This window comes from Aythya marila (assembly GCF_965140915.1).
Source record: "Aythya marila genome assembly, chromosome: 1".
Taxonomy (NCBI): Eukaryota; Metazoa; Chordata; class Aves; order Anseriformes; family Anatidae; genus Aythya; species Aythya marila.
The window spans coordinates 205810684-205828121 of record NC_139042.1 but is presented as its reverse complement, the minus strand read 5'-3'; the positions used below and the strand labels follow the sequence as shown (position 1 = coordinate 205828121).

At 51.5% G+C, this 17438-nt stretch overlaps 1 protein-coding gene across 1 annotated transcript; it reads left to right on the top strand.

Annotated features, from left to right (window-relative positions):
- Positions 1-6176: 6176 nt before the first annotated feature.
- TUBAL3 (tubulin alpha like 3) lies at positions 6177-9446 on the top strand (the record flags this gene model as incomplete). Its single annotated transcript, XM_082751645.1, has 3 exons — positions 6177-6420; positions 7565-7713; positions 8463-9446. Exons 1-3 carry the CDS (start codon positions 6219-6221, stop codon positions 9444-9446), a joined length of 1335 nt encoding a protein of 444 aa, XP_082607771.1. The 5' UTR covers positions 6177-6218.
- Between the last annotated feature and the right edge of the window lie 7992 nt (positions 9447-17438).

Below are 17438 nucleotides of genomic sequence, written 5' to 3'. Positions count from 1 at the left end.
CGTTACTTCGAAGCTAATTAAAGGAAGAAGAGTAGAAACAACCCTTTGCAACTGGAGAATGAATCAAAATACATCCTCGTGGGCTCTTGCTACAGCCTAACCCCACCACCACGAAGCCCCTGCCCCACAGCTGGTTGCTATCTGCTTTCGGGGAGGCAGAGTAGAAGCACAGCTGTGCAGACACAGATCCAGAGAAGGTGCTTTCTCCACCCTCGGTTACGGGAATGGCTTCGAGGCAGAGCCTGGATGGGGGAATTCTGCTGGAAGGGCGCGCTGCCGAAATATGCGGTTCCACTCCAATTGAGCCGCCTCGCAGCGTGGGGACGGCTCTGCCAGGGTTTTATTTGGAAAGGAGAGCGAGGGGAGAGGGGAGGGGAGAAGCTGGAATGTCAAAACATCCCAACCTGATAGCCTCGCGACGGAGGCTTTCGGTTTTAACCACTTTTTGCTGGAAACTTTTTGCATTGCGGCGGAGAATGCTGCGAGTTCCTACTGATGCCGAATGCTTCTGTTGACAGGGGTGTATTGATAATTTATTTTTGGGATAAGATTAACTGATTTTTTATTTTTTCTTTGATTATACCGGATCCCCCTGCATCCAAAATCGCTGCACTTGTCTTGCATTGCAAGGAGGTGTTTGCAGGAGCCAAATCTGTGCGTAGGAAGGAGGGGTAGGAAACCACGTAAGTGGATTTGTCCTAACCAAGTGGAGTCGTCCCTCCTTGTATCCTTCGGGCACACAAAATGGGGAAGCAGCAGGATAAAAAACAAACTCTGCATGGACAGAAGCACACGCAGGCGTACGCTGGAGATAGCCGGGCTAGCGCCTGGATAAATCATCTCTGGTTATCAGTAACAGATGCCGGAGCTGGGGCTGGGGCCTCTCGGCTTGATGATAAAGGACAACCAACGTCAGGAGCAGCACTTGAGCAGCAGCCCCAGCAAGCCTAAAATAGGGGATGAGACCAGGTTTGTCCAGGGCTCTGGGGTGTTCCCATTAAAGTTGGTTGGGGTTTTACGTCCCTGGAGGACAACGGGGGCAGACGGAGACCTGCTGGGGAACGGGATCCGGTGGTTCAGGTTAACGCAGAGGATGGAGATCTTTAGGATTGTTGTTCTGCATATTCAGCCAGCACGAAATTCACTTGAAAAGACAACAACTGCCTTCAGGGGGGATGAGGGGGTGGAAAGTTGGCCGCCTTCGCTCCCCAGAAAAAGGCAGGAGGAGAGCCAGTGGCTGAAAGCTGATGCTAGGGAAATTCACGTGTGAAAGAGGCAGCGAATTTAACTGGGTGAGCAATTAAAGACGGGAGCAGATTACTCCTAAAATGGTGGATTTGGGAGCTACGTAAATCACTGTTTTTTTTTAGTTCAGTTAATTAACCAAAAACACCCCAAAAAACCCACATTTGGCTCAGCCTGAAGCAAAATCAGAGCTTTTTTCCCCCACTTTTTCCTGTTAGAGCAACACCAACAATTAATATTGGCGGAAATTAAATATTTTCTCTTCCCAGGGCCAAACCCTTTCGACAGCAGGGTTTTCTCTTCCCCAGCAGCCCGATGATCCAAGTGCTTGCCCGGAGCGTGGTCGCAAACCAGCTCTCCCCTCCGCCCGAGGACACTCATTCGGCGAGTTTTGGGGACGGATTTGCCCCGTGGAGGCTAAGAGCAGCTGGTGCGTGGTGGGGACGGCAACAGGAGGACCAGGCAGAGCCAGGAGGCAATATTTAGGATGCTGGAGTGGGAAAAAGGAGGCAGCAGCTGTGAGGTCTGGCTATAAAAAGGCCGGGAGCTGCCGCAGTGGGTCCTCTGGGGGGTTGCTCCCTGTCCCTCTCCTCGATGCTGTTCTAAATATGTCCCGGAGCCGAGATTGCAGGCAGGTTGTCTCTGTCACCGTGTCACCACCTACAGCACTCTTCCCCTTTGCTTTCCGTTTCCTAAGAGAGAAGAAATCAGCCACCCCAAATTTCGACCCAGAGTCGCGCATAGCTCGAGGTTGACCAGACGTCAGCCAAAAAATGAATATTTCATACTCAAAACTTCCAGAGTTCCTCATTTTCGCCGTTCTCCTTGGGAAACAGATGTCTCCTGGAAAGAAAAGATCTCGTCTGACCGGCAGGCTCGGCGTGCACGTTTGGGGAGGTTCTCGGAGGGATGAATACCTTCCCTATCCTCGGAGGCCACCTGGATTCCCAGCGGAGCTTTGGAGGCCACGCCGCCGCCAAATGTGTTTACACGAGGCTGTGCCTAACAAAAGAAGCCTGCCTGACCCAATTAGCCCTGAATTCCCCCCACTTCCAAAACAAGGGCGTCCAACCTGCTCGGCTTCCCTAAACCCGTGGCATAGCCCGGAGCAGGGACAGGGCGATGCTCCCATCTGCCCGCAGAGGTTGGGCTCAGCACATTTGGGGAGGAAAGCTGGTCCCTAGATGCCTCCTCGGGCAGCTCATCCCATCCCATCTCATCTCTCTGCCCACCAGCAGCCTTGTGCCCAATTTTTGGCAGAGCTGGGGATGAATTCTCCCACGCTTCAGGCTCGGCTGAGCCCATACGTGGTGTTGAGAGTACAATTAGGGAATAAAGACTCGCTGAAGAAAGTCATCCCGTGGCTGGTGATGCTCCTGAGGTCGGGTTGGAGCGAGCAGCTCCACGGCGAGAGGTTTAATTTTGCTTCCTGAAAGCATCTTGGAGTCGACTTAGATCAGGATGGGTGCAGGTGACTCCTGAATACGTTCAGGGATGAAGAGTCCCCCATCTTTAGGTTCCTATTCCAACATCTGACCACTTTTGTGGTGAGTTAAAAGGTTCTCGAGGATGAACAAGCCCCACACTTACCCATTCCTTCCATGTCCTGTCCCCCAAACCTGGCAGCCTGCACTGGGTTTCCTCCAGTATACCACTGCCTGTCTCGTACTGGGGAGCCCAAACCGGACCCAGCAAGCAGAGGGGGTCTCATAAATGCTGAACAGAGGGAAAATTCCCTACCTGGGTGATTTGATGTAGACACAGGGCCCACCGAGCCATCAGGGCAGACCTAAAGCCCTAAAGATGTGCCTACCCTAATAGGGGACCTGCCCCTGGATGGGGCCAGAGCTGGTTTGGAGTCCCTATGTCAGCTGTCAGTGGGGCAAATGAAAAAGAAATCCTAAAAGTCCAGCAGGTGAGGGAAATGGGGGATCTGAGCCTCCACCCTAATGCCACAGAGGTGAAAAAAATCAGCAGATTCCCACGGAGGTCACTGAGATATGGACCAAAGAAATAGGAAATAAAAATAGACAACATAGCACGTTATCAATGGTAATGCTCTGGATAAGAATAAGAGGAAGATTGTTTCTTCTGGATAAAGTGGATCATATGGGGGTACTCAAACTTCCCCAGTTTCCTTCTTTTTAGCCCAACTTTGGCATCTACTTTTTTATTATTATTATAATTATTAATTTTTTTCTCCCCTAATCGAGGCTGTTTGGGGAAAAAAAAAAAAAAAAAAAAAACCAACAAAACTCACATTGCCTTGTACCCCAGGCTGTTTAATCCCAGCATTTGCACCAGCCAGGCTCCACGAGACCCTTTTCTCCCTTGCTATTCCTGGGGATGCACGGGGAAAAAAGGAGCTCTGCTCCTTTAAGCTAGCAGAAAGCTTCTTTATATTCAGGTGGAGTCAAGCCTTCCTGGGCTATAAAGTTGCAGGGAGAGGCAGGGGCAGCAGCTGTTTTGCTTAGATCTTAGCGAGGCTCCAGTCTCATCATGGTAAGAGCATGCCTTATATTTGTGTTAGCCTAAACCTAAAGTCTAGGCTGTGGTTTTTCCAGGCTGAACAGCTTTGCTTGCTCTCTTTGCTCTCCTGTCTCTTGGGGATGTTAATTCCAAGCAGCTTTATTTAATTGCTGATTAGCTTATGGCTTATTGATTCAAAGTTTGCTCCTTATAAGGGAAAAGTGAGGGACTTGCTTGCAGAACAGCTGAGTGGCTTCTTGCTGCTTTTTTCCCCCCCTCTGAATTCCCAGCTCCTGAGATGGGGTCTGTAGGGCTGCAAAGTGCCTGGCTCTTTAATGCAAGTTGCATTTTTTTTCTTTTTTATTTTTTTTCTTCTTTTTTTTGGAGGGGGGGAACCAGCATATCTCGAAATGCAACTGTGGGGCAGAGCAAAGCCTGGAGTTTGGCACTGCTGGCCCCTTTCCCGAGTTTAACACTCCAACTCTCACCCTGCCCCAGGGATCTAGTGCAACTTGTAGAGACCTTTAGGTTTTTTTTTTTTTTCTTCCTTAGGAGTGAGCTGCCATGTTGCCTTTGTCTGCTACAAACCCTTGGGATTAGATATTAAATGAATAAAGTCTCCCTTCCTCCTAGGTTCATGGCTACAATTTTTTTTTTTTTTTTTTAATCGAATCTTTGCTCTAAAGAGTTTGCAGCTGTGAAACTGGAAGGGGATTGATCTGGCTGCTAAAAAACTTGCAGCCCTGCCTGCTCGAGATGAAACTTTTTGTGAATAACCCAACTGTCACCCTCCCGTGCATGCAAAAGAGCAACTTGTTGGAAAATCTGGTGGTGTCCTTTTGCATGTTGCAAGTGGAAGGAAACTTCAAAGGAACTCCCAGCGAGGCGGCTTTTGAACTTTTTCCTTTTATCCCGTGACTTCGAGAGCCTGTCCCGGTTATAAAACAGTTAAACATTTCCATGGGATTTCCAATGGGAAAATCAGCTGGACAACAATAGGCTGCCTATGGGCAGAGTCTGCAAAATGCAGTTAATGCAAGGAAAAAAAAAAGCTCTTCCAGCATATATGGGGAGGGTTTAAAAAAAAAAAAGCTGTAGAATGTGATCTATGCTTTCTTCCTTCTAGCAGGCCACTCTTTTCTTCTCTTCTCTGGGCTGAAAATGGCAGTGCCCCCCTGCAGCAGGTGCTGGGACCAGCAAACTGGGAGAGGATGGGGAGCGGAGCAGCTGTCCCGGCCCGTGCCCCCGCCGGGGCTGTGCCGCTGACCCCTGCAAAGCCTGGCGAGGAGCTATTGCAACCATCTTGCTGGGAGGGATGGGCGAGTGGCAGGCAGCATTTCCCAAATAGTGCAAATATCAGCTCGGAGAGGGAGGGAGGGAGGACTTGCATGTGGTGGGGTTCAGCTGTGCTCCACCAGCTGCGGGTGGAGGGCTCGCTGTCCCTCTGCGGTGGCCGAGGGATGCTTGGACAGTTGGTGTCCGGCTTTGTGGCAGATGGTCTGGGCACGTGGTGGCCGCTGGGCTCGGCTTGAGTGCTGAGAAACCTCTTGGCAAAGAGGGGAGAAGTTGCGTTGAGTCTTGATGGCTTCTCGTGACCGAGAGCTGTTGGTGCTCAGGACCCTCTAGTGTTGTTTAGAGGGTTGTCCTTTCAAGGGACAAGGTCCTCCTGGCTGGGTGGTCATGTCTAGGGGTGTACACACTCAGAATATCCTTTCCATCATCACCAGGAGCAATGGTGCTGCTCGCCATACCCGGCTGGGATCACCAGCACCCTTTAATGGGATCCCCTGGGGAGCTGGGCCGTGAGCTGGCACTGCAGCACTTTGATCTCGGGGAGGTGGAAGCAGCAGAGGTGCCAATTATCGAGGGAAGCGTGCAACCATCAGAAGTCCCCAGAGAGTCTCCAGGAGGTGCTGGTACCTCCGACACCTCCCCTGGAGGTTTTTTGGGAGGCCCCTGGAGGGTGACCTGCGTAAATGGGGACTCTGAGCCTCTCCCCGGTGTTGGCCTGCCCATATTCTGGCCCTGGGCAACTTCTGCTGTCCTCCAGCTTTGTTTCCTGGTGTGACTCCCAGCTTTTGGCTTCTCCCTGCTTGGTGTAGAGATGTTTTGGAGCCTGAAGTTGTTGTCCCAATGTCCTGACCCCCAGGGGATCGGCGGCCACCTGGCTCCATGGTGGGACCAGGTGAGTGCTGAGCCAGAAGGAGCCAGCGGCGGTGCTCAGCTGCGTCCTGCCTCAGCATGAAGCCCATCACCTCCTTCCTTCCTTCCTTCCCCCTGCCTCAGGCCGGGCAAACCCTTCCTAGGTCTGCAGGTCATGGTTTGATCCTCGCTCCAGCTCCCAGCGGTAGGCGGAAGCCGCCTGCTTCCCTCATCAGCCCCACCGAGAGCCACAGGGGCTTCAAATTAAGCCGCAGGATGTCTAAAAATGGCCTTAACGAGACGTTTTTCCCCCCTTGCAGAGGGAGTGCATCTCCATCCACATCGGGCAGGCGGGCGTGCAGATGGGCAACGCTTGCTGGGAGCTCTACTGCCTCGAGCACGGCATCCAGGCCGACGGGACCATCCCTGGCCCCAAGGTGGCCAAACCCACGGAGCCGGAGGCCGAGCAAGTGGATTCGTCTTTTGAGACCTTCTTCTGTGAGACGGCTTCTGGAAAGCACGTGCCCCGGGCGGTGTTCATAGACCTGGAGCCCACTGTTATTGGTAATAGTGGGAGAGGAGGGTGTTGTGGCATCATCATCGGGACTTCTCGCCCTTCTTACTGGGGTCGGGGTCATTGCCCAGTAGCTCCCACTCTCCTCTGCTCTGGTAAAACGTCTCCAGCCAGCAGAACCTGGCTGAGGGCTGCCTTTCCAAACGGACCTGAGAAGGACAGACCCGTTATCCCGAATAACCTCAGCTCATCCCTCTTCTTAAAAGACCTGCTGTCTTCAGCAGGATCCTCACAGGCGTGAAGAGGCATGGGTTTATCAACCTTGGTAGTGTACCACAGGGTGAATTACCACATCCTAGGATTTGTGGCACATCTGGGTAAGCTTCAGCTTCCCTCTGAAGCTTCTGTGGGTGCCACAAGTTGCTTGGTGCTACAAATTTCATGGTTCTGCAGGAGCCGTACGTCTTGCTGCTGCAAGTTTGCTACTTCCCCTTCCATCCCCAGCTCCATTAGTGATCTCTGGGGGTTAAACTCAATTTGATGCTTTAATTTGATTCGCAATGCCTTCCTATTCAAGTTCTTTTCCTCAAGAACCTGGTGGAGATGACTCCCAGTCACCTGCATCCATGTAGGTTGTGTATCTAATCTGCTCCTGCCTCCTAGGCCTCTCCTGAGGGTGAATGTGTTCCTGTCTTACTCTCTCAGATCTGTGACTTATTTAAATTAATGGAAGGAACGTAGACTTCAGTTTGGTTTCATTTAATTTTTAGGTGACCTTGACTAGGTAGTCAAGGTGCTAAATTGGGATCTGAACGAGCAAGTCAATAGAACATGAAACAAATGAAAATGAAATATCCAACAGCTTGAGTGGGTCTAAATAACCCCTGGAGGTGTCTCAAGATCTGAGCCTAGAGAAATTGCTCCTAATCCTGTCTTCGTTAGCTGGTTGGGATGGATCCAGTGGAAAAATCAGCACTGGAGGCACCCTGTCTCCTCTTTGGTGTGCTGTAGGGCAGGTGATGGAGGCCGTGCTTCCAGCCACCTGCGACAAGCAGGAGCACAAACTGCATGTGGTAACTACAGTAACTCACCTCACGTGGGCTCCTAGGGGATTTATTACCTGTTCTACTCTGCCACACCAATATCCATGACCTGTAACTGTGTGCTGCTCTCCATGACTGCCCCTCTTTGTAGATGAGATCCGGACTGGGACCTACCATGGGCTCTTCCACCCGGAGCAGCTCATCAGCGGCAAGGAGGATGCTGCCAACAACTATGCCCGCGGTCACTACACCATTGGGAAGGAGATTATAGACACTGTACTCAGCAGGATTCGCAAAATGGTAAGGGAAAAGGTGTTCTTTCCCTTAAAATAGCACACTGGGGACTATGTGATTAAGCTTTGGGTTTTGGGGTAATCTTTGAAGGAAGAAACATTGTGAGCTCAAAAGTGGCTGCTGCTGTGAGTGGGCCATCAGATCCTGTATATCTTCACATAAAGCCAACGTTACTACATATCACATGTGTATAGGGGGTTGGAAGGGGAATGAGGCAATGCTAGATGTAAGAAGGGGAAGAGAAGGACTTTTGACCTCAAGGAGGCCATGTTCCCGTTGTGCAACTGCAGAGATTAATTCCAAACGGGCAAACTGCAATGGGCTGGCAAGACCAAACTCCATGCTTGATAGGAGCAAGGAAAGTTCGTAATGCTGTATGTGGTTGCATGTAGCTGAAGTGCCTTTGAGATGTCTCCTAAGGGTCCAGGGCCTATGTGCTACCTCCTGTCTACCCTCAGGTATTGAGATGTGCATTTGGTTGATAACTCTGGACAAGTTCCTCAGTTTCCATCTGATATGGAACTGCCTATGATAGCTCCATGGAGGTCCTGAAGTTGATTAACACATGCCTACTTAAAGATTCTTAGTAGGGTGATAGGAATGGATCTACTCTAGGGGTTGGATGTACTCAGGGTGGAGTTTGGTTTCGTTTAGTTACTTCTCTTCTGGCCAGTAAGTGCTTCAAGCAGAATTTATTGCTATGCCATTTGGGATAGTCCTTCAGAGAGAGGTAAAAATACATTATTCCACTGCAGGCTGACCAGTGCAGCGGCCTCCAAGGGTTCCTGGTCTTCCACAGCTTTGGGGGAGGCACGGGCTCGGGGTTCACCTCCCTCCTCATGGAGCGGCTCTCCGTGGAGTACAGCAAGAAGTCCAAGCTGGAGTTCTCCGTGTATCCGGCCCCGCAGGTCTCCACAGCGGTGGTGGAGCCCTACAACTCCATCCTCACCACCCACACCACCCTGGAGCACTCGGACTGCTCCTTCATGGTGGACAACGAGGCCATCTACGACATCTGCAACCGCAACCTGGACATCGAGCGGCCCACCTACACCAACCTCAACAGGCTCATCGGGCAGATCGTCTCCTCCGTCACCGCTTCCTTGAGGTTTAACGGCGCCTTGAACGTTGACCTGATTGAATTCCAGACCAACCTGGTGCCTTACCCGCGGATACACTTCCCGCTCACCACCTACGCGCCCATCATCTCGGCGGAGAAAGCCTACCACGAGCAGCTGTCGGTGCCGGAGATCACCAACGCTTGCTTTGAGTTCTCCAACCAGATGGTGAAGTGCGACCCACGCCGTGGCAAATACATGGCGTGCTGCCTGCTGTACCGGGGCGACGTGGTGCCCAAGGACGTGAACGCGGCCATCGCGGCCATTAAGACCCGCCGGTCGATCCAGTTTGTGGACTGGTGCCCGACTGGTTTCAAGGTGGGTATCAACTACCAGCCGCCCACGGTGGTGCCCGGGGGGGACCTGGCCAAAGTGCAACGCGCCGTCTGCATGCTGAGCAACACCACGGCCATCGCTGAGGCCTGGGCCCGCCTCGACCACAAGTTTGACCTGATGTATGCCAAGCGCGCCTTCGTGCACTGGTACGTGGGCGAGGGCATGGAGGAAGGGGAGTTTTCGGAGGCCAGGGAGGACCTGGCTGCCCTGGAGAAGGATTACGAGGAGGTTGGAAGGGACTCAGCAGATGGAGAAGAGGACGAGGCTGATGAGGACGAATACTAACAAACTCCTGCCTCTTCTTAATGAAGCCAAACCTCAGATGAAATACAAACTCTCTTGTCATCAGGCTAAACTGGTCTTGAGTGCCTGGAGGTGCCAAAGGATTGTCCTGAACCTCGCCGCTACTGTTTGAAGTATTATGCCTTTTCTGCTTGCCTAGTCTACGTGCTCCTAGCGCACTTCTGTAGCATGGGTGTCTCGAGCTTTATCACACGGCTGTTTATCGATGAGTGAAGCTGAATAGGTGCCTGGCTCAGTGCTGGGGACACATCCTGCCTGGGCAGAGGATCCTGTTTTTTTTTTTTTTTTTTTTAGCCCAGGGGAATGTCGCAAGCTGCCTGCTTTGGTTGAGATGGCAAACTCTTGCTCTGGCTTTTACTGCAGAAGCACCTTTTTAACGAGAAATGTACCAGTACACTTCTATGCAACTGTCTTTTGTATTTGAATAAAGACTTTTTTTTTCCTCTGAGCTCTCTGGATTTAATTGGGTTGTTGTACGTACGTGGAGGTCCCTCCTGTGTGTGGATGGTGCCTTTGGGGAAATGATGAATGCCAGTAAGGGGATGCTCTGGGTAGGTTAACTCTGAGTATTATTGACTGTAATTGCTGCTGTGTGGGAAATATCCTATATCCTGCCAGAACTTGCCTGTCAGGAGCTGGATGCTGCTCATGTCACCTCCAAGAGCAGCCTGGAGGAGCTGGGGCTGGGAGCAGGCACTCAACCCCCAGTTTGACCAGTCCCACAGTGGGGAGAGCACCATTTGGGTGGGTTTTTGCCACCTCCGCAGCTCTGGCAAGGCTTCCTGGGGGCCTGAAGGAGTCTCAATTTCTGGAGTGTGAAACCAGCCCCACGTACCTGGGCTTGGAGTCTGCCCTGAGGAGCCAGGGGCAGGTGCTGGGGTGACTCAGGAGGAAAAGCACTGAGGTTCCCCTGATAAGATATGAAGAGGGAGTGTTTATAATCCTGTTGCTCTATGCTGAATTGAGTTTGTTTGTGGCTGTCGCATGAGAGTTCATGTTTGCTGCATACCACAGCCCCCACATCCACCCTTCATTTCAAAGCTGGGAGTAAAAAGACCAAAGATGCCTTCTGAAAATGTCAAAGATGACTTCTGGCTCCATGACCCCAGGTAAGCACGCTGTGAAGTTTACAGGTATGGTCTCAAGGCTGGTGGCTCCACTCCCTGCAGGCAGCCAGGGCTGCAAGTTGCTGGTTCAATTCCCCCAAAAGTTCATCTGGGTGAGCATTGCTCCTGCCTGGAGCTGTGAACCAGCCCAGAGGAGCACAGCTGCACTCCCACAGCTTGGAAAGCAATTAGCACAGCACCAGAGCTGATGTAATTGAAGAGGTTATTTATTGCTGCAATTAATGACTTGGGCACATCTGTCAGCACAGCCCTACTCGGGCCCTTCCCACAAATGCAGGGATGGAGGGCCAGGAAGGATTTTCTTTATGGGGGGAGTGATACCATAACTTTTGGGGAAGCAACATCATTGCCTTGATGGTCATAGGTGATGCTTTGTCTTCTCAACAAGCCTCTGGACCTTCTTCCAAGAGTGTTTCACCCTTTATTGTGTGGCTTCAGCTTTATTTTCTCTACTTGCAGCACCACCCTCTAGCATCTGATTTACATCTCCCGTCTTTTAGCTTAAAGCCATCACTCCTTGTCCCATGAAAAGGGTTCAACACATCCTTACAGCTTAAGCTCCTCCGCAGTCATAAAAATGATGGTCTCAGGCCACCAGGCTTGGCTCAGCTGCTGTTTCTCCTCCCTACAGCTGCGTGCTGACCACAAACCCCAAACTGTGACCCTTCCACCAGGATATCTGAGCTGAGCAGAAGACAAGGCTCCAAAAATAAGCAAGCTACCATCACTCCCAGCCAAATACCCACACAGGGAAGACAGAGCTGGCATTGCACCTGCTGCTTGCCTGTACATCTTGCTTTCTCCCCTTTTTGCGCTGTGATGGGTTTGAGCATCACTTCGGGGTCTAGGCACACCCTTTTGCAGCAGGGTGGCATTAACCAGCACATAAAGCTGCATCTGGAGGCCTGGGAGCTCCAGGAGAGCTCCTTCCCAACCCTGCCAGCCCAAACAACCTCACTCCCCCCAGGCAGAGGGCGGCTGGAGGTGAGACAACCCCTGGGAGCTCCCCACGTGTTGTCCTTGGGAGATTGCCACCCCTCGGAGCCCAGCTGAGTAATGGCAAGTGGAGACGGCTTCTAATAACAACTCCTCCCCCCCCCACCTCAGGTTGTTTAAACTTTCCTCCAGTGCAACCCAGAGCCAACCCTTTCAGCCCTTCAATTACAGCCTGAGTGCAGATCCAGCTTCCCCGCTGCATCCCAGCCAGCTCCTTTTCTTGGATCACTTACTGGGAGGAGGCTCCCCAGCGGAGTAATAACCTGTCCTGGTCCAGGGATCTGCAGAAATCAAGTTAAAACCCATTTTTCCAACTCATTACCTGTCCACAGGGATGGTGCTGTTGTGCCTGGGGGGCAACCCTCACCCAGCACAAGAGAAAAGAAGTCTAACTGTAGAGACAGCTTGCTTTGGTGCTGAGAATGAGCTAGGACATGGGTCAGATGCATTTGGAGGGGCTGGCAGACAGCTAGAGCATTTGAATTCTCATCTCCAGACTCAAAATTAGACTCACAGGCAAGCCCAGCCCTGGCAGCCAGACGTGGATTGCTTTAGCAGGGCTCTGCGTGGTGGTGGGGGGCTGGAGAAAGCTGATCCCGCTGCCTCGGAGAGGGCTGCAAGCTGCAAAGTCCAGAGCCAGCAATGTTTTGGACAGGAAAAAGCCCCAGGCAGCCAGTGAGTGGGATCACCATCCCAGTGTTCATCTTAGCCCAGCAGTTCCCCTGCAGGGGAGGTGGCTCATGCCCTGCTGTCACCTGCCCCTGACTGCAAGACAGCCCAGCATCACCAGGGGCCAAGGCAGAAAAAAAACCCTCCCATCCCACCATGGTGGCACACCAAGACAGGAGATGTTTCTACTGGTCACCATTTATTCAGCCAAACTTGTGCATACACAAACCTTGACCAAAAGGTTGCTTTTAGCCAACCCGTAACTTAAAAAAAAAATCACAGACCCAGTCCTCAACTCCATTCTCTGAAAGGAATTGCAGGACAAAAAAAAATACAAAACCTACTCACAATCCAAGCTGCTTCCCCACAGAGCTTATTGATCATCCTCTTCTCCATCTGCTGAGTCCCTTCCAGCCTCCTCATAATCCTTCTCCAGGGCAGCCAGGTACCGCATTCAGTATCAAGTTTAAGGCCAGGTTTTTACTACTGCTTACACACCTTCCACTTCTAACAGTGGAAGTCTGTTAAACACAGACAATTCTTTTAAATTATTACTTTTTTTTTTTTTTTTTTTTTTTTTTTTTTTTTTTTGTAGAGATTGGACCCTGGTCTGAGTGACATTTGGGGACAGATACAGACTCCTAATATCTTGACTAAGCAGTCAAGAAGATGAGGAAGAGCTTGATGGCCACGAAGAAGTTCTACCCAAATCAAGCATATCTTCGTACTATCCCAGCACTTCTGAGCCTTTATAGGCAAAAAAACATTGCCTCTCTCGACAGCCAAGGCAAGAACAAACAGAGGGCTAATGCAGAAGACCCTTCATAGCACTGTTACCATTTTACGAGCCCTATCAATGACAGGGTCGATGATCTCCTTCCCAATGGTGTAGCGGCCCCGAGCATAGTTGTTGGCAGCATCTTCTTTGCTGCTGAAGAGCTGCTCCGGGTGGAAGAGCGTGCGGTAGGTCCCCTGATCTCATCTGAAAGAAGTCGAGATCAAGTTGACAACCTCATGATTGTCATGAGCGTTATCCACCAGATTATGAACCCACATCTAAACTAGTGCGAATATGAAAGCTGGTAGGCTCACCAGGAGGTTAGCTGGCCAACAGTGCATGCCAGATCAGAGGTGACACCCTCCCGTTCCCCCCAGTAGGAGGGTTGGGGATCTTCCACCACTTACCAATGACAGGAGGCTCCAAGTCAACAAATATTGCCCTGGGCACGTGTTTCCCTGAGCCTGTCTCGCTGAAGAAGGTCCCAAAGGAAGAGTCTGCTTGCCCTGAGGATGCCTTGGAGGAGATGATGCCATCTGGCTGGATCCTGTGCTCCAAGCAATACAGTTCCCAGCATGAATTGCCCATCTGGATGCCAGCCTGGCCAACGTGGATAGAAATCCTTTGCATCAGGATGGGAGAGAAGAGGAGGTTATGAGTATGCACTAAGGAATAAGGCAAAAAATTGCTTTTCTGGGTGTTTTTATGGAACATATGGCCCACAGCCTGTGTATAAGAAGGATGTTATTCCAGCTTGGTGGCAGCCAGGACATTTTCTCCACAGCAGGCACCCAAGAGATACTGGGCTAGCAAGAACTACGCGTTAGCCCTTCAGAGAGATGTTGCAACCTCCCACCACGGCAGATGAGATGCAGAGATTAGGGCCTTGCGGTAGGTCCCCATGCATCCCAGGGCTGTCATTATGTTGCACAACAGCCCCGTTCCCAGGAGGAGGAGGATGCAGAGCAGAGCTGCTGGATCTGCAGCACACCACGGCTGTGGAGTCGAGCTGCTCGTGGTTCCCCTTCACCCTGCCTTGGGGCAGAAGGCAGGGCACCGCGGCCTTCCCAGCTGCTTCACCCAGTGCTCCCAGTTGGGGAGGAGGGCACGATCCAGCTCAACCAGCCTTGGTACAAACACATCTCCCCTTTCACAGAGAGGGGGAGGTTGGAAGGGATTTTTGGAGGTAGAGGCTGGCCTCACCATCCAGTTGGGTGGCTGTAGAAGACCCCTGCCAGGAGAGGCCCCTTTCTGGAGAGCTCCACATGTTGACATGCAGAGCAGTTCATCTCCTTTTAGATTAGAGGCAGCCACGCAGGATCTGCTGGCTGGAGGGGATCCAAAGATCAAGGAGCCCAGACTGATTGTTCACCTTCTCTAGGCAAGGCCAAGAAATTGCCCCATGAAGCAACTGCTCACAGCCTGAGCCGAAGAGAGAAGACCTCACGTAGCTTGTAGGGAACTGTTGAACTCCTTGACACAGGAGACTATTAAAAAAAAAAGTCAAGCTTTTGGGTACAAAGAGACTGTAGTAGAGATATCCACAGAGGGTTAGTAAAGGAAAATATATCCAACTGGAGAAGCTCTGAGCCAGAAGATATTTAAGTAAGATATTTAAGATATTTAGGAAGATATTTAAGATATTTAAGAAGATATTAAAGATATTTAAGAAGGTATTTAAGTAAGCTTACCTGAAGCTTTCCCACAGCCTGCCCATGTGCTTTTAGCTGGGACCAGGGCAGGACATGGGGTTGGACCCTCAGCACAGCCCCAGCCTCAACAGCCCCCACACCAAAACCAGCACAGGGGTGCTGAACCCATCTCCCACAAGCCCAGAACATCACCCCCTGCTTTAGTTCTGCCCCAGCACCACCAAAGGGACATCCATCTCGGTCCCTTACCAGCCACCACCCCCACATCCTTTGGGACTGCGGTGTGGGGCAATGAGGAGCTTTGAAGGACTCACACCTGGGGAGCCTGAACTTTCTTTAGCCTTTTAAATCCTCATTTAGCTTTTCCTGGGAGGTTTTTCTCATCTTTTGCACCTTCTTGTTTATTTTTTATTTTTTTGCTCTTTCTTTTTGCACTTTCTGCAAACTCAGAAGACATTCAAATGTTTGTTTGGGGGGAACATCTGGGTTAATCTGAGTTGGTTAATTTAATGAAAAAAAAAAAGATGTTAATTTTTTTTATGAATTTCTTTGCAATTTCCAGGCCTGGAAATGTGCTTCCTATCCTCCACCCCAATTCTCTGAATGCAAACGTTGCATCTCCTGGATCACCTGGGGGTGGAGAGGAGCTGCAGGCTGGGGCTCCTGCCTCAAGGCAATGTCCCAGGGCTGGGGTGGCTTCTCCAGTGCTGGTACCATGAGAAATCTGGGCTCTCCCAGCTCCAGGGCGGCTCCAGAGCCACAAAAGCAGCGTGGCTCCCTTGGCTGTGCCTGGATTTTGCAGCATCCCACATCTTGGACCCAAAACATTCATGGTGTAGGACCTGGAGCTCTCCCAGAACCCCTATGGGACTAGGTCCTGATGTTTCCTCTACTAAAATAGGGGTAGCAGTTGTTACATGGCAAAAAAATAAATCCCCAGAGATGCTGAGGCTGTGATGTGGGGCTGATGGATATCCTGGGGGACCTAAAAGAGCCGTGGAGATGGTACATGGCTCAGCACCACGCTGGGGAGGCAGCAATGAGACCATCACACTGCAAATGGACAACGGTTTTATTTTCTATACAGCACACACCGAAGCAAGAAACTCACTGACACGGATGTCCCAGAAACACGAGTTTTAAAATGTGAGCTAGAGCCCAGACACGGGGACTGGCTCTGGTCCACCGGGCATGGTTGGGTCTCCCCCTGTCCCACCACCTTCTTGGGTTCAGCAGGAGGGTTGGGGCCTGTGAAGGGGGGGAGCAGAAAATGGGATGTGCTGGGGAGGTTTAGCTGCCCTGGGGCACCCCAAAAGCTGAGTTTTTTTCCTTAAAGTGTGGCCAAGATGTGGCGTTGGCAACAAGGGAAGGTCATCAGGGTGGCTGCTTAGGGCTCAGCTCCTGAGGCCTCTGCAAGGCCACCATGTCCCCAAGTGCCTTGGGACAATTCTTCCCATGGTCACTGCTTGAAATCATCTCATTTTTTCTAGCCAAAACCCCATGGACGTGAACACAGGCACCGTCCCACTCAGCAGGAGAATATTTTTGGCCCAAATCCTCAATGCCTGTTGAGTTGTACTGCTTAAATTCCTTCCTCAGCCAGATGGGCATGGGGCCTCCTTGATCCCAGGAGGGTGGTCAGGACCTGCTGTCCTCGGGGAGTTGCCAAAATCCCTGCAACACCTCTGGTTTGGCCTGACGCGGGTTGGCATGTGAGCACTGGCACGTGGAAGAAGAGAAAGAGGGCTAGGGAGCTCCTGGAGGCCAGGGGAGAGATGGATGCTTGGGTGAGGATTATGGAGAGGCTGGAAGGGACCTGGCGGTGGAAGCAGAAGGATTTGTTGGTCTGAGTGAGCCCAAAGCAGCCATGCACCCACACTTTGCTCAGGGAAACCCGCCCTTTCCAGTGCAATACCTGATTTTGGGTTTCATCCCTGCACGAAGTGGCAGGAAAGAGCAAATCCTCACCTGGCTTTCACCAAACTTTTCACATCTCACCCAAACTGCAAGGCTGCCCTTGCTAAGCTTTGGATCCTCATGCTCCCAGCCCTTGGTGGTGGCTGATGGAGACTTCAGTCCAGCTTCCTAAGGAAATCTGGCTCCTCTGACCTCTGTCTGTGTCTTGTCCCCTCCGAGCAAAAAGGAGGATTAATTTTGGAAAGGTTTGTCCACGACAGCACCGGGTACGGGTGAGACCCCCCCAGGGGGATGCAGGTGGGGACAGAGGACCTCTGCTTTCTCCATCACTACCCCGTCCCAGCTTCGCACATTCAGGCACAGCCTGGTGCCAGCAAACACTTTGGGTCCACCTACTCCCATGGTGTGTTTTCAGTGTTAATTGATTCATTAATGGGAAGCAGGAGAAAGAGACAATGTGAGCCCTAGGGATGTGATGTTAGGATTTCCAGACAGTAACTTGGGGATGTTCCCCTCATCTAAGCTGCTGCTGGCCAGTGTGTCCCATCCCTTTGGGAACATCACAGCCATTTGGACCCCGACCCCATGGCAGCTGGTGGTAGGGAAAAGCCTCTTCCCAGCCTGGGCCAGTGCTTTACTGGAGCTCACTGGGAAGCAGAGGGGAAATCCACCCAGAGGAATGACTTAACCCTGAGCAAAGGCTCCTGTAGACAGCCTGATGCATTGGAAAAGTTGCGTCCAGACAGCTTGGGACACCTCTGGCCAAACCCACAAAGGGACAAGAGCACATCTGGCACGTGTGCCTCAGTTTCCCCAGGTGTAAAACGAGGACAAC